At 43.7% G+C, this 16460-nt stretch overlaps 1 protein-coding gene across 4 annotated transcripts in view; it reads right to left on the bottom strand.

Moving 5' to 3' along the window:
• Positions 1-16460, bottom strand: part of MAP3K20 (mitogen-activated protein kinase kinase kinase 20) — a 196210-nt gene that overhangs the window by 24128 nt on the left and 155622 nt on the right. For all 4 annotated transcript variants that reach the window (XM_088471781.1, XM_088471844.1, XM_088471712.1 and 1 more), the window contains exon 16: positions 9670-9759. In XM_088471781.1, the coding sequence (XP_088327907.1) occupies positions 9670-9759 (90 nt within the window). The remainder of the gene's footprint in view (positions 1-9669; positions 9760-16460) is intronic.

Genomic DNA, 16460 nt, shown 5'->3' with positions numbered 1-16460 from the left:
AGCTTAAATGTATACACTATTATCATGTAGCATAAATGTATGACCCAAAGAGGGTGGTTTTATCATATAGCGTTAGAACCACCAAAAAGCAGAGACACCGTGCAGAGGCTGGTGGCTTACCCACACGTTTACAAGTATATGCATGGTGATCACTGCACTTACTATTATATAGGATGCAGTGTGCTGGGGGGTATTGTGTGATTGTATGTCTATTCAGTGAGTATTATTATTGTTTCTTTATATATCATCACCATATTACACATTGCAGGACAGAGACTGTCTATTCACGTACATCAGTCCCCACCCCATTGGATCTTACAATCTAAGGGGTCTATGTACTAAGCCTTAAAGTGGATGAAGATAAAGGGACTTATTCAGCTTAGATCGCAAAGCTGCGTTCGCACGCACCCGCTCGCTGCAAAAATATGCGCTAATGAAGGCAACTGCACGGCAACCACAGCTCTATACCAAGACGCCCACCACTGTATAAAGCCGCCCACTTCCCATGACTTGCATCCGCAAGTCAGCGAAAACATCAGTAACATCGAGTATCATCGAAGCCATACGCACAGTTGTGGTTGACCATGACCTGCCACACAAACTGCTAAAGCTCCTGTCGCCAACTAGATCTATGGCTACGTATACAATCGCAGGGGTTTAGTTATGCACGCCCCTGTAACGGCGTTCACGTGCCTGTGTTCTGCCGACCCCCCCCTCCACCCCCAAACGGTCACTTCCCATCAATCACTGTGTAATGGGAATGCGTACTTAATGCAATCGATTTCTGATCGCGGCGGTCGGTTCACGCAAGCGCGACGCATACGCATGCGCAAAATGCAAACATCGGCCGACTGCGTGCGAATGCAGCCTTGCGTACCAACTTGAATCAGGCCCAAAGTACTAACCAATCAGCTCCTAATGTCACTTTACAGACTGTGTTTAAAAAATAACAGGAGCTGATTGGTTGGTACTTTATCTCTCTCCAAAGCTTAGTACATAGACCCCTTTGCAAGCAATTGGACCCCCAAAGATTTGTGTGTGAAAGGTAAACAGATGTATAAATTATCATTAGTATGTTATTTATTTGTATTTATCTGTATTGTTTATGGGTGCTGTATCTTTCACCATGCTACAATACACAAAAATATATCAATCAACAGATAGATAGGATATAACCATCTTATGTAAGAAAAAACTATATATAAGAAAATGTAACATATGTTGTTTACCTGCAGAAATACATGTTTGCAGTAGTACGAATATGCTTTAAGGGGAAATGACATGTTCTATTTTATATGTGTAAACACTGTGTATATATTTGCGCCTCTCTTTACATGGGCCAGTTGTGTAGGAGAACCCCGGAAGGACTATAGCTACAGAAATACTGCTATCTTTCAGCTTAAACAACAGTATAACATTTTCGTTCATTGCAGCGTAGTCTATATTACATGACCAGCTCAGTAGAGGTCACTAATAAGATTTTTGACATTGTAAAGTTTTCCGTTTCTGTACAGAAGCTTCACTTTGCATTAGGGAGGTATTGCACATAGGACCTGATTCAGAGCCGCTCGCTAGCGCTGTGCGCTCGCAAGCGGCCCGATGGTTTGCGAACATGCATGCGCACGCTTCGTTCTGCGCGTGCACGAACTACTCTGTGCGATCGCAGGCTGCTCGCTCACCCAGCAAAGACAGCCCAGTGAAATGAGTGACAGGAGAGGCCGTTTGTGGGTGGCAACAGGGGCAGGACACTAATAACGGGGGAGTGGAGGTATGAACGCAGGCGTGCCTGAGTGTTTCTACGCTGTTTTTAAGGCGTGCATAATTAACAGCCAGCGTCATAGTACACGTCACATGCCTGTTTTCTACACTGAAGTCCTCGCAGTGCTTGCAGCAGGGAAAGGCAACCACAAGCGCTGCGATCGCTTCCGATTGTCCTCGATGTACCAATGTTTTAATACACTTCCTGGAAATGACGTGCACTAGTGGGCGTCTCCTCATAAACTAAAGGGCGTCTATAGAGACAAAGAGATCGCTCGCCAAAACAAAGTGGGCGTGCTTATGCTTTTCTGAGCGAGCGCCTGCCATGTCGTCACTTAGCCAAATTTGCATACGCTGGGTGCGAGCGATCGCATCTAGCGAACGGCTCTGAATGAGCTCCATAATACGATATCCATTGTGTGCAAAACTAATTACAGGAAGTGCGGACAAGTTCTTGCCTAGGTGACATTAGATTTATTATAAATAATCAGGGTATAAGAAGTCTGCATTTTGTGACCCTGTAAAGGTGAAAGGACACATCCAGAATGCAGGAAATCACATCGTAACTTAATCCTACTACCACAAAATCACATATGTCTTAGTTACTTGACATTTTGAATTGGTGACATACTGGAAGTTCTCACCATCTATAGGGATATAATTCGCAGAATTATATATATATATATATATATATATATATATATAAAATGTGAGTTGTGCATTATAGCAGCATAATTGCATGCCATGATATTCACTTTGTTTACTGCTGTCAAATATACTCCCAGTAACACTATCTTTTATGAGAAGGTCAAAATATATTAAATATTGTCTGTTATATAAATCATAAACAAAAAGCAAAACAAAGAACAAAACAACGACAACACAAAGAGACAGAATTATGCCTAAAATGTACATCAACCCCACAGCTCCGCGCAGAAGACTGGGATCTGCCTGCAGCTGGATATATCACTGGTGAGATGTTGCATGCAAATCGAGCTGTCTACAAATCACCTTTCTCCCCAATCTCCCTTTAAATCCCAGTTACTGTATGACGTATCTTTTGAAACATTAAAAGTCACGAGGGGGCGGAGGGGAGTTTCTGACGCAGACCCACTGACATACAATGGGTATCACAAGTAGGCAGTACTTTGCAGCCCTTTCAGTGCAGAGTATTGCCCCAAACATACATCTCAGAGGCTGCTATACCCTTTACCAGATTTGGTAGCCAAACCCGCTTTTCAGCCAGCGATGTGGGCTCTGGGAAGCGATAGATGTTCTCTAAGACGAGCAAAGAGCAAAACACAAATAAATTAAAAAGTCTAAAAAAAAAATTAAAATACAAAACGAAAAAACAATTGTTCCCTCCGCTATTAAAAGTAGTAACATATCAGCAACGCGGGCTCCGTTAGCTCTTACAAAATCTTTGCTATTATCTATCTCAGACGCTGAGACCTGCTGATTCCAAGTCACAACAGTTGAACCTGCATCTATAGCACCTGGATTATTTTTTCATTATGTTAAACCCGTGTCACTTCATTTGTTTCGGATTTAAAACCTAGATAATACAAGTGAGGATAATTCTCTCCTCTTCTTCTATAGATGGCGTGTCGTGACCCTCCAAAGCTTTGTCCCATGAGAGATTCTTATAAAAAAATAAACCAACGGGGGCAGGGATGCCTCCCAAAATTCCATTAATAGTCCTCTCTTAGCAAATGTAGGTTCCAGGGTCTGGCACTAAAGGATGTTTTAATCTCTTCAGGAAAACAATGTCTCATAATGATGTAAAGGACTATTGCCGTACTGATGTAGAATCATAAATTATTCAGCACCTTTCACTTGGCATCACTGTGATATCCTCATTAGTAGTGGCTCACAGTGACTGTCAGATGGTGTCCGTACGAATGCAAGCATTATATTGTCTTTGAGATGTGCAGCTGGTTCCGTGACACTGCCAGTATATGAAAACATGACGCCAGTTTGTTTTATTTAGTGCTAAACCTTCCAGTTTGTAAAAACAAGCCTGACACAGAGCCTGACATGAGGCAGTGAAAATAATTAGCTCCCATTTTCTCAGCCTCCTATTTCCTTCTCCCCGCTGTGAGTCTTTTCCACTAAACCACCACATGTCAGTCGAAATGGGAGGCAATTAGTGGGCTCATTTCAGTCCCCACAACTGTGCTGAAAAGAAAGTATTTATGATGGCACAATGAACAGCTGAAAGATTAAATAACATTTGCCTTTTGAAAGGAAAATGACTTCAAACTAAATGGGCAATTTTTGATTATTCTCAAACAAGCTTAGAGTAGTTGGTTTTTAAAATACAAGAATGGAAAATGAGTCATATTTAGGTGGAAGAAATCAAATAAATCTTGACACTGTAATGCAAATGACTGATGTTTTATTGCAAAATATGTAAATGTATTATACACTTAACAATGGCGGGTGTCTAAGGTCAGGCGGGATTGGTACTAACTAGACACTGCGCAGACAAGGTTACTATAAGATTGCAAATTTTTTATGTTTTTTTTTTTTTTTTTTATCCCCTGCGTTTGAAACAAAGCCTTTGGGTATTCTTAAAGATTAAATTGAAGCAAGTCAAATGAAGCATACTTTTAATGGCACAATACACATTTCACCATATAAGAAATAGCTTTGAAAACACCATGCCTGACATGTTTATAAAGGTCCTGACATGTTTTCATGACTGGATGACATGTAGCTTAAATTAAGAGAGGCAGAATAATGCCCCTTTTCTACAGGATACTTTTAATTAGGGCAGGGTGTTCTAAAGTCTCACACTTGTATTCCTATTATATATATTTGTACTTCAGGTTTCTTTTTCTTTTTTTTCAAAACTTTGTGTTTTGTTGACACAATTATAAGAGATAAAACAGTCACAGCTTGAAGCACCCTCAGGCTTTGTGATGAACATGATACACTGTGCATTTCAAGGTACAGTAGTTTTCCAGAAACCCCTGTATAATTGACTTCTTCAGTGCAGGATAGACAGAAGGCATATTACAGACATGCAATGAGATGCTAGCAACTCCACGGCTAGCAGAACACACAGCCAAACACACTTCCTACAATGGAAAACAAATATTGTTCCAGAAGTTCTTCTCAACACTGTTGCAAAAGTTCACACACGTGTTGTACTTGTAGGTTGCTTTGCTTAAATCCTTCTGTACAGTTCATCCCAAATCAGCTCAATGGGGTTTAAGTCTGAAGGTTGCGTTGGCCACTCCATGATTTGAAGCCTACTGTCTAGTTCTTTACCTCAAAGGTTGTTCTGATGGGATGTAGTCGGCATCCTGGCATGTGGGATGCCGACGGTCTTAATACTGGTGCCAAAATCCTGGCAGGTCAGGATCCTGGCACCAGTATCCCGACCAACGGCATCCCGTATCGAGGTGTTAGGGGGAGGTTAGGGTTAGGTAGCGGGGAGGGTGTGTTAGGATTAGGGTGCGGAGAGGGGGTCGTTAGGGTTATGCACTAGGGGGGGTTAGGCACCGGGGAGGGAGGATTAGGATTAGGGTGCGGGGGGGGTTAGGGTTATGCACTAGGGGGGGTTAGGCACCGGGGAGGGAGTGTTAGGATTAGGGTGCGGGGAGGGGAAGGTTAGGTTTAGGCACTAGGGGGGGAGGTTAGGGTTAGGCACCAGAGAGGGTTAGGGTAGGGGTTAGAAAAATACTCACCGCTGTTCTCTATGGATGTTGGGGTGCTGCTGTCGGTATTCTGACCATCGACATCCCGACAGCCGAGATTTCATACCCAACCCGTACCGACATCGGGCCTTATTCAAAGATGTATGTTTATCCGATGGTTAGCGTACATCACTGTTGGTTAGGGGTCTGTGCAGGACCCGTTGTGCACATGTGCAGAATGGGTCCCTCGATTATACTCACAGACCCCCTCAAGCCGCAGTATGATTGATTGGGGCAAAGCGGAGACGGAGGGTGGCTGGTCACCGTTCCCAGAAACAGGGGCGTGTCGCCCCCATTTTGTGGGAGGTATGAGGCCAGGGTCTGCATCGGTGGACACGGATTCCTGGCCTCTGAAGTGGTCAGCACCCGGTCCGGCTGCAGGAAGCTTCAGCTCCCGCAGCCTGACCAAAGAAACAACTATCGCGACCATTGGTGCATTGATCAATTCATGAACCAAAACCCCACTGTTTATTATTATTATTGTTAGTTATTATGGTGAGTGCAGAGCCCCTGTGATTTCTATTTAAACAATGTGGTCACATATCATGTTGCACCCCAAATCTAGGAATGGTGAGTTCCGTGGATTAGTTCTTTTTGTTTATTTGATTATTTTTTAAATTCATCTTTTTGTGATCACATTTTCTCATGCACCCCTTTTAACCTATTTAATCTAGCTTGTGTCAGCTGTTTTCCTCGGTGCTTAGCAACAGGTGTGCTTGGTGACTGTCTCACCTTAAAAAGCAAAGTCGCGGTGAGCTTTAAACCAGATAACAAATACTTGAGTTTAACACTAATGTGATAGTTATTTCCATGTTATAATTCTGAGCAATAGAGTAGGGACTTGCAGTAAAGTGGGGTCGCTTGACGGGGGCTGCAAGCTTAAATGCATCAATCAACTCATGAACCAAAACCCCACTGTTTATGATTATTATTGTTAGTTATTATGGTGAGTGCAGTGCCCTTGTGAGTGATTTATTTATATTTTTAATAAAATTGATAATCACTTGGCAATGACGGTTAGGTACTGCTAATACATATATATATTATTTAATGATACTGAATGGACGATTAAAGTATTGTGTGGGTGGGGACTCTCCCACCTGGCTGTTAGTGAGATCAGTCAGTCTACCTGCTTAGAGCTGTGTTGGCCACGCCCCTTCCCTCTCCGTCAGTCCTCTCCTGCACTGGGGTCTTCCGGAGCATGTCAGTTACAAACTCTGCCCCCCCACCCACCCAAATTAAACTCGGAGCTGCTGCTGGAAGACGCCCAGTGAGGTATCTCTGTAATGGCTTCCTGATGAGGAGGAAGGATTGATGTGTGTGTGCGCAAAGCTACTTTTTATGCTTCAGTCTTGATTGTTTATATATTGAAATTCTTGTCAAACTAATGATAACACAAACTGAGAAAACTCAGAATTATGGAACCAGAATTAGCAACAAATATTCAAGTACATTGCAAATGACACCAAACCCGCTCTCTCTATGGCATTACAGCGGAGGAGAGCAACCAAGCAATGCTGATTTTTTTTATATTTTTTTGCCATGTGATCTGTCAAACCCAGATAAAATGATTATGTGTTCTGAGAGGTTATTACAATTATATTTCGGGCCGCAGAATTTTTTTTATATGTATTATTGGAGAAAAAAGTCCCATGTAACGATTAGCAAAAATGATTATCCTACCAAACACTGACTTCAGATCAGTGTATTGTCACATAAAAAACTAGGTACTGACGGAAAGGACGATTCATTAGATTGTTTTCACTGAATCATTATTCTCCACGTAGATCGGTACGCGGAATTAATTGATTTTTCTCATCACTCACATGGGAAAAGGGACATGAAATTCATTTTCTCATGTAGCTCCCTGTACTATTTCTATTTGAACACCAGAGTGCTTGTTTGACCTACAGATACCTCTATTATAGAAGCAACTGTGTATCCATAATATAGGGGTAGACAGAGAAAGATACAACTAGAATTAAAAGTGACTTGTTCCATCTGCATTTATTAGTACTAATGGGCTTGATATACAGATGACGCAATGCAGTTATTTACACAAATGAGCGATAATCTGCAATCTGCGCAACTAATTTACACTGCGCATGCGTCAAGGTACATTACCATTGTCGCTCGCAGTGACTATTCACTTGCAGCGTGATTTACCATCACGGAGCGCTTGGGTGAGGTAACGGGGAGTGGTGACAAAAATGCTGCCGTGTGAAAGCTGCCTGCGTCTGCGATCTCGTACGGAGTACACGCCGCCATTCTATGCGACGATAGGGCTACTCAGAAGAACGATTATGTCTAACAATCAGGGAAATCCCCAAAACAGACTCTGCGATCACACTTTCACACCAACAGGGTATTCACCTCTGCTGAAGAGGACAGAGGGGGCGATTCAGACCCGGACGCAATGCAGCGCACATTCGCAGCCATCAGGGGCAGGGTATGCAAATTCCTCGATCGCACAGCAAGGCTTAAGGACGCCCTCTATGTCTTAGAGAGCGACGGCAGAGTGAGCGCACGCCGGTATAAAGACGCCCACTTTTCTTACTTAGCACACGTCATCTCCAGCAAGTGTATGATTAATCAGAACCATCGAGAGCCATCGGAGCTGCACGCAGCCCTTGAGGTAGACCCTACCCTGCCGCAAGCACTGCGATCACTGCAGGCTGAAATACAACCAAGTGACGTGTACAATAATGCTTCCATGCTAATTATGCACAGGGCCGGCTCTAGGGGTGTTCAACCAGTGCGGTCACAGAGGGGTGCCACCCGTAGAGGGCGCACCCCTCCCCAGCATCCCGATTTCAGCGGGACAGTACTGTCCCGCTGTTCCACCCATGGTCCGAAGTGGCCCGCGGGTGGTCACATGGGGAGGTTGGATGTAAGGGCGCCTTGTTAAGGGCTGGCACAGGGTGCTCCGAGCCCTAGAGCCAGCCCTGGTTATGCACACCCATAAAACGCTGTTTTGACGCCCAGACACGCCTACGTTCGCAGCACCACTCCCCCGTTCACAAGCACCTTCCCGTTACCACCCACAAACGACACTGTCAGTCAAAGTAGCGTCCAGTCTGTGTACTACGAGCGCACAAATCACGAGTGCAGTGAGTGTCTCGTGCATGCGCATATTGACGCATGCGCAGACGGCGACTATCGGCCATAGCGTGCGTTTGCAGCTTAGCGTCCGGGTCTGAATCAGCCCCAGAGTCATTTGTATGGAAATGAAACGTGTTTTTCTCCAAGCTACAATGACACAAAGAATACCGGATCTTCAAAGAACATTGATACTTTTTGTACGTTTCCTTGTATGGTTTGCCAGAGGCAAGAGAGACGACAATGCAATATTGAATCAGGGCACAGCACATGTACTGAGAGGTTACTGCACTGGTGTGTTAGACAGTTACAGCTACACAATGTTACTGCAGACACAAGTACACAAGCTAAAACACAAACTAAAATACTACAAACCTAGGGCCTGATTCAGCAAGAAACGCAGTTGCTAATACGCACGTAAACGGACGATTGTTGCGCATTGTGCATGCATCGCACTGCGCGAACTATCCATAGTGATTGGGACTGCGATCACAGTGACTACGCAGACCCATCGCAGAGTGATTGGCAGGAAGTGCCGTTTGTGGGTGGTGACGGCGGGGTGGTTGGCCGAACGCAGGCGTGCCAGTGCGTTTGAACGCCGTTGCAGGGGCGTGCATAAATTATCCACTGCAATGCCCTACGCAGCCTGAGGCCTGATATCATGCGTGGAAGTTATCAATTTCTGAGTAAGGTCAGAGCTTGTGCAAGTGTGCATGAGGCTGCGATGGTACTCGAGGTTACCGATGGTTTCACAGTCTTGCTAAACATTACGGATGTGTGTAAGGTAAAGTGGGCGTCAATATGTAGGGCAGCGGCGGCATAATGATCGCAAAGGATTAGCATGCTATCGCAGTTGAACTGTGCACGTAATCGCTGTTGCATTCCGTAGTGAATCAGGCCCTTTATGCAGAACATAGCACTTGTGCAAAGAAAAGTTACTGTTGCCCATGGCAACCAAATAGATTATTTCATTTTTCTAGTGCTGTTTACAAAATTAAAACTATTGTCTAATTATCCTTTATTGATAACATATTTTTCTTTGTGTGGGTTTAACAGAATTACCTTTGTGACAGATGCCCTAACGAGAGCTGTTATTATGGCCACTTACCTCGGGGTTGTTTCCAGACTTCAGATGGTATCCAAACACAAGTTCTAGGTCCACAATCTTTTCTTCATCTTCACTTTCAAATGCAAGATCCTAAGAAACAGATGAGATAAAGTGCGTCACCCAAATTGTCATTTTGATCTTATAGTGCCTATAACCTCCAAGGGGTGAATTTACTAAAGGTCAATTTAAATAGATTCAAAATAGATCTAAATCGATCAACATCAATGTGTTTTAGGGGCTAAATCACACATTTATTAACAGACAATTTCTTCATATTGATTTTTAAGTTTAAGAAAATGTTCGATTTAGCCCTTGAAACACAACATAGATGTTGATCGATTTTTAATTGATTAAAATCGACTTTTAGTAAATTCACCCCCGAGACTTTATCATAGATGCATGAGGGACAGCTGAGAAGTGTTTCTAAATATTTTTTTCTGTTTGTCAGGAGAGACATCATTGCTGGGCATAGAAGCCACTTACCCACTGGAGTTGTGTTTATGTCAAAAAGTGCATATGAAAAAGAAGGTCATTTGTCATTTGTACATGCCACAGACATGCGGTTCTTCTAATGCACAGATATGCTCTTGACATGTTTACATGAGTTTCCGAATGCAACGAAAACATAAGCGGTACAGAGCTGTTCAGATTAATTATAATGGGGTTTCTGGCATTTGTGCTAAATGTTAGAAACCCAACTGAAATGAGTGTTATGGGAACAGCAATAAGTAAATAATTAAATGATCATTCCATATCCTCCCACCAAGTCTTTCTTTGAGCCCCAGTGACAGATAAAACTGTCCAGGTTCCCATAGCAAAAACTGCCATCTAGGAGTATAATAAATTAATGGGGGGTGTAATTCGCTACTTAGCCAATCACGAGCGGTTTCCAATGTTGGCAGCCTGTTATTGCCTGGCACTCCTTACTTTGATTACAGTCACACATCAATGAAAATACTAACTGGGAAAATATTTACTATGCTTTGGAACTCCATTCATGTCAATCATCCATTTATTTCAATGGCATATTCGTTTCAGTGGGGTGTAGGGCCTGATTTAGCTTTAGGAGCTAATACAGCTAAGGGCTGCAAATCTGTGCCTAGACAAACCCTTTTTGTAATGTAACAGGGCATTTTGTTTTTGCTATTACATGTAGCTGGTACAGATGTGTTCACATGCATCTATCCTCTGTGTGCTACACATAACGCGGGAGCTCCGTGTGACTCTGTAGTGCAGAGCGTCTTTTCGTGCGACTTTTTACCTTAAAATGCGTCTTATTCGCACAGCGGTGCGAATATGATGCACAAGCAGCTTCAGCAGAAGCTGTGCAAATAAGGCCCGTATTCAATTTGAGGCGAAAAGTTCAGACTTTTCGCCTGCTGAACTGTTCGCCTCTTTCGCCTGTTTTCCTGGCGGAAAAGTATTGTGCGCGTGCCCGATATTCCCCGAATTCAATTGAAAAGGACACGAAAACGGAAACCGGCAAAACTTGGATCGGCGCAAAAAATAGAGAATTCATCCTGGGACCCCCCCTAAAGATGTCCAGACATGGGGGGATCACAACGGGGGGTTTTGCATGCAGAAGGGAAGTCGGGTTTTTAAATAGCCGTGGCAGGTACATAAATGCGGCTTTGAAGAAGGTGATGCAGAAGAGCATTTAGCAATTTTTCTGGGGAAAAATAACTATGCCCATCAAATTTGGGGTAGATTAAAATGCGTGCAAGCATATTTTTAAGTCCCTTAAATGATTTTTAAAAATTCTTTAAAAATGCACCTGCCGCTACTCCCCGCAATGAAGAAAACATCTGCCGCATACTTCCGAACCCCTCTAGAATCTATTTGGGTACTTTAGGGTGTGTTCCCACTTTTTTTTTTTAACCCCCAAATTTTTAATATTTTTTGGGGGTGTCCCGATTTTTTTTTACTTTTTTACACAGATAGTTTTTAGGGGGCATTCCCAAGGGTGCAGGCTATTTTTGTTTTAGCCTGCACTCCTAATCCCCAATTCTGCACTTTTTTTCGCCGTTATCCCCGTTTTTTTTTTACATTGACTTTTCGCACCGGCAAAAAGTCAATGTAATTGAATATGGTGAAAAAGACGATAGGCGAAAAAGACATCATCGCCGATAATTTATCACCGATAATGGCTTTTCGCCTCAAATTGAATATGGCCCTAAGATGCGTTTGAAGGTAAAGAGACACACCAAAAGATGCTATGTGCTACCGAGTCACGCTACAGCATGGTGCGACTAGAAGGGCTGTTTAGCGTGCGAGGAGCAGGGCCGTAGCTAGGGTAGTACGGCCGGGGCCATCGCACAGGGCACCACAGGTCAGGGGGCGCTGTTTGTGCCTGTCAAATTTCTGTTTATTATCATTCTTGCTTGTAGCTTCCTCTTATTTCATCCCCAGCATCTCCTGGCCTCCCCTACCTCTTCCCTGGCCCTTCCCCATGAAACTATGGCCCTTGTTTGGGTGCATTATGTCCCTTTGAAAAATGAGGGGGGCGCCAATGCTCTTTCTAGCACAGGGCACCAAAAAGTCTAGTTACGGCTCTGGCGAGGAGGCTAGATGTATGAACTTATTTATTAGCAGCACACATAGGCCCTGATTCAGAGCCGGACGCTCTGACCAGAGCGCTCGCTCTGAATCAGGGCCCACCTCCATTAAAATGGAGCGTCCTCCTGGACGCTCGTATAGCTGTGGGTCACCACCCACAGCATATACGAGCGTGCAAAAAGATGGTCGCGATGGTCTTGACCATCGCGACCATCGGAACTGCGACTGAAAGCCTGCGGTTGGGTTTCCCAACCGCAAGGCCAGGAGTGATTTTGGCTCTATCAGAGCCAAAATCACTCCCACTGACATCACTAGTGATGTCAGTGGGGCCGGCTTCAGACGGTAGGCGTTCCCTTGGGAACGCCTCCGTCTGGCAGGCACGCCCCTGGCACGCCCACCAAAGGGGCGTGCTGTCAGTCACCATCGACAGCATGCCCCCTTTGATGAGACACTCCGAGCGAAGGAAAGTTCTTCGCTCGCCGAGTCTCGCGCATGCGCACGACTGAGCTCCCTCCGTCGTGCGCATGCGCAGTGGGGAACATCGACCCACTTGCGAGCGTACTGCCGCTCGCGAGTGGGTCTGAATGACCCCCATATTTTACAGCAGTTTACAGAGACTGACTCAGTCCCTGCCACAGTGGAAAGTACAATCTATCTTCCATACCACATGGACATCGAAGCACACTTCATTTTTCTGTCAGAAGCCAATTAACCTACCAGTATGGTTTTGGATTGTGGAAGAAAACGAAAGTATCCGGAGGAAACCCACATAACCCCCGGAAGAACATACAAACTCCACAACAGGCCCTTGGTGGAATCGAACCCATGACCTCAGCAATGCTATTCACTGTATCACCGTGCTGCACACACTTCAAATTTGACCCATTTTTTAGGTGGCAGTGCATTTTTAGGCATAGACCAAGTCAATTATAATGTATTTCTCAAGTTAGTGTACATATTTGAGTTTATACCTGTTTTAATAGAATTTGCAATTCAAAAATAACATTTGCAAATGCAACTTTGTACCCTGATCAGACAGGCTATGAAAGAGCATAGCTGTCTGCACCATAGGTACAAACCAGTGGAATAGTTTCCAGACCCGATCCCCTCACTATAAGCTTTTACTAACAAGATTTGCATCCATGTATAGTCTGTCGCTGGCGTAGTCTGAAGCCGTTGATCTTAATGTCACCGGTAGCAGATGTGAATGGAGAATGAACAGCATGCAGCTTTTCCTGACTGTATTGTAGAGTTAATTTAGTTTCAACAAAGGCTTTATGGCCTTCTAAGTCACCAGTGAACGGTTTGATTTTAGAGAGCACAGCAAGTCCTGTTATGTATATGAATAAAGTGTTTTTTTTGAAGAAGGGTTTTACTAACTGTTAATTTTGTTGGTATTTATGTGTCTGTTATAGAGGCAAGCGGAGCTGCAATTCAATGTAATAGGCATTTTTTATGTGTATTTTATATTGGGCCCACCAGGATGTATTCTGCCTAGAAAACAAGAATAACTTTTGGAATGTATATATCACATATGTATTATTAGATGTTTACACAAAGGGCAATTTATTTGGCAACCAGAATTGTAGGAAAATATAGATAAATACTACTTAAATACGGGATGCAGTCAGGAAGCCAACAGTCGAAATGCCGGCTTCCGACTGTCTAATCCCGGCAGGGGTCTAATGATAGGCGTCGAAATCCAGACACCTATCATTAACCCTACACCGGGAGCCCGAACCGAACGAAGGTGTGGCGGACACGGACAGCCGCGGGGAGAGGGGAGGGTTTGGGGCTCCGGGAGGGGGACTTTGGGGGGGTTAGGGTTAGGCACACCTGGGGGGAGGTTAGGATTAGGCACCCCCCCAGGATTGTTAGGTTTTGGCTGCGAGGAAGGGGGGGTTAGGTTTAGGCACTTACAGGGGGGGTTAGGGTTAGGCACTTGGGGGGGAGGTTAGGGTAGGCACCCCTAAGGGAGGGTTAGTGTTGGTGGGGGGGTAGGGTTAGTAATAGTATAAATACTTACCTGTCAGGATCTTTTGTTGTCGGTCTTCCGGCGTCGGGATTTGAACCGTGTCGGATATGAACATGCATCCAGCGGCATTTCATACCAAACCCTTAAATACATCCCAGTAGCTCTAAAATTGCATATATATACAATATACATACACTATGCCAATCTGGGAATAAGACCTGCGAGCACTAACAACAGGGACAGTGATTCAATTGGAAGATTTAATCACGTTTGGAGCACTAACAGCCAGTCACGTCGATATACCGCCACCGGAATCCCGCCGTCCGGCAAAATGCAGACGCCGCTATCGCAAAGGGAATCAGGATACTGGTGTCGGTATCCCGTCTGCCAGAATCCCGAACGAAGGATCCGGGTAAGTATTCGGGACTCTGTGATTCCAAACTCGGACTCGATTTGACATGGAACCCCTAAGTTTGGGTGTTTGTATTTCAGTACAGGTTAAGTTTCCCATATCCCAAAATGGGACCAGGTGTATTTTGGAAATCGGAATATTCCGTATTTTGGAATAATTGCATACCATATTGAAATATCTTGGGAATGGGACCCAAATCTAAACACAGAATGTATTTATGTTTTATATACACCTTGTACACACAGCCTGCAAGTCATTTTATACAAAATTTTCAATAATTTTGAGTATCAAAATAAGTTTGTGTAGATACATGAAATTCATTTATGTTTCATATACACCTTATACACACAGCCTGAAGGTTATTTTATACTGTATTTTAATAATTTTGTGCTTTAAACAAAGTTTGTGAACATTGAACCATCAGAAAGCAAAGATTTCACTTTCTCAGTCATGCTAAAAATATTCCATATTTCGGAATCTTTGGATATGGGAGACTCAACCTGTAATACAAAATCCGCATATCTCTACTTCTGACATTACCCATTGCTCAAATTGTACCTCTATGGAAAAGTATATTTCTAGGTTATACCCCTTGAATAACTGAGGACATGAATGGAATCTATGCCCAGCAATATATTAGGAGAAAAAGAAAAATTTTAACTAAATAAAGTGGAAATAGTCAGAACTTGGATGTGAACTTTTTACGAGTTCCACCTTGTGCTGTTTCTGGATCATCCACCAATCCCAAATTATTGTTTCCAAGGACTGTGATGTGGTCAAGAACACAGAAAGAGATGGCCAAATGGGCGCCCTAGCTCACAAGGAAACATTGGCGTTCCAAACCTTTTTATGGTTCGTAAATGTAGAAAAGTCAGATTAGAAGCAACATTTATACGTGGTGTCAAATGAATTGCAAAACTCCAGGTTTTTTTTAAAACTAAAATAAAGGCTGCATTCAATCTGTAACTTTTTGTTTGTTTGTCTGTCACACTACTGCATCCTCTTAGTGACAAGCCTAGTACACAACCCTGGATATGGTAGATGTGCGCAGCCTCATAGTGATCGCCAGGCGTTCGTATGATGCAATCAAAAGGGATCATTTTCAGGCACATCCAGCCAGGACTTGAACGCTTACAGGCCCAGTGATTTATCAGGTCTCAAATAACAGTAGAAAACAATATACAGTAAAGCAGCATGGACTGTTTAAAGTCTTTTACAACTAAAGTTAAAAACAATAAAATGCTTATCTTAAAAAAACCAAGTGAACCAAATGTTAAAAACCCCAACAATTTATGCAATTATCAACATAAACAGGCCTAACAGAATCTAGTAATCAGAATACTATACGGCTGCAATCACTAGTAAGTGCAAATATGTTAGCCCCCTTATTACATAATAAGTGGCTAGCTTGGGATGTGGGCGGTGCAGTGTTATGTAAATTGGGGAAAGCATGTAAGTTGTAATGATGGGTACACACTAGACGATATATCGTCCGATCTAGCGGATTGGACCGACATATTGGGCACATCGTCTAGTGTGGATCAGCTATGTCGCTGACAGTGCACGCTCCCGCACGTCGTCAGCGACATCCTTTGTCGGCCCTGCATGCAGGTCCGACAGGGGATATCGTTAGCGTGTGCCATGCTGCCAAATGCAGTATGGTCCCCACCGTTGCCTCGGCATCAGCAAGTCTGTATGCAATTGCCGATGCCGGCTCCCGTCGCTAAAGATGTGTACCCGGCTTAAGACAGAGAAAGGGAACAGGGTTCCTATCAAACCTTCTATAGAGGATAGGTGGAGCTTTCCAGTAGCGACCAATCAGCTTCTAGCTAACATTTATCAAGTACA

This window comes from Taudactylus pleione, unplaced genomic scaffold (genome assembly GCF_031769625.1).
Source record: "Taudactylus pleione unplaced genomic scaffold, aTauple2 ptg000004l, whole genome shotgun sequence".
Taxonomy (NCBI): Eukaryota; Metazoa; Chordata; class Amphibia; order Anura; family Myobatrachidae; genus Taudactylus; species Taudactylus pleione.
The sequence above is the reverse complement of the archived record's forward strand: the minus strand, read 5'-3'. Positions and strand labels throughout refer to the sequence as shown.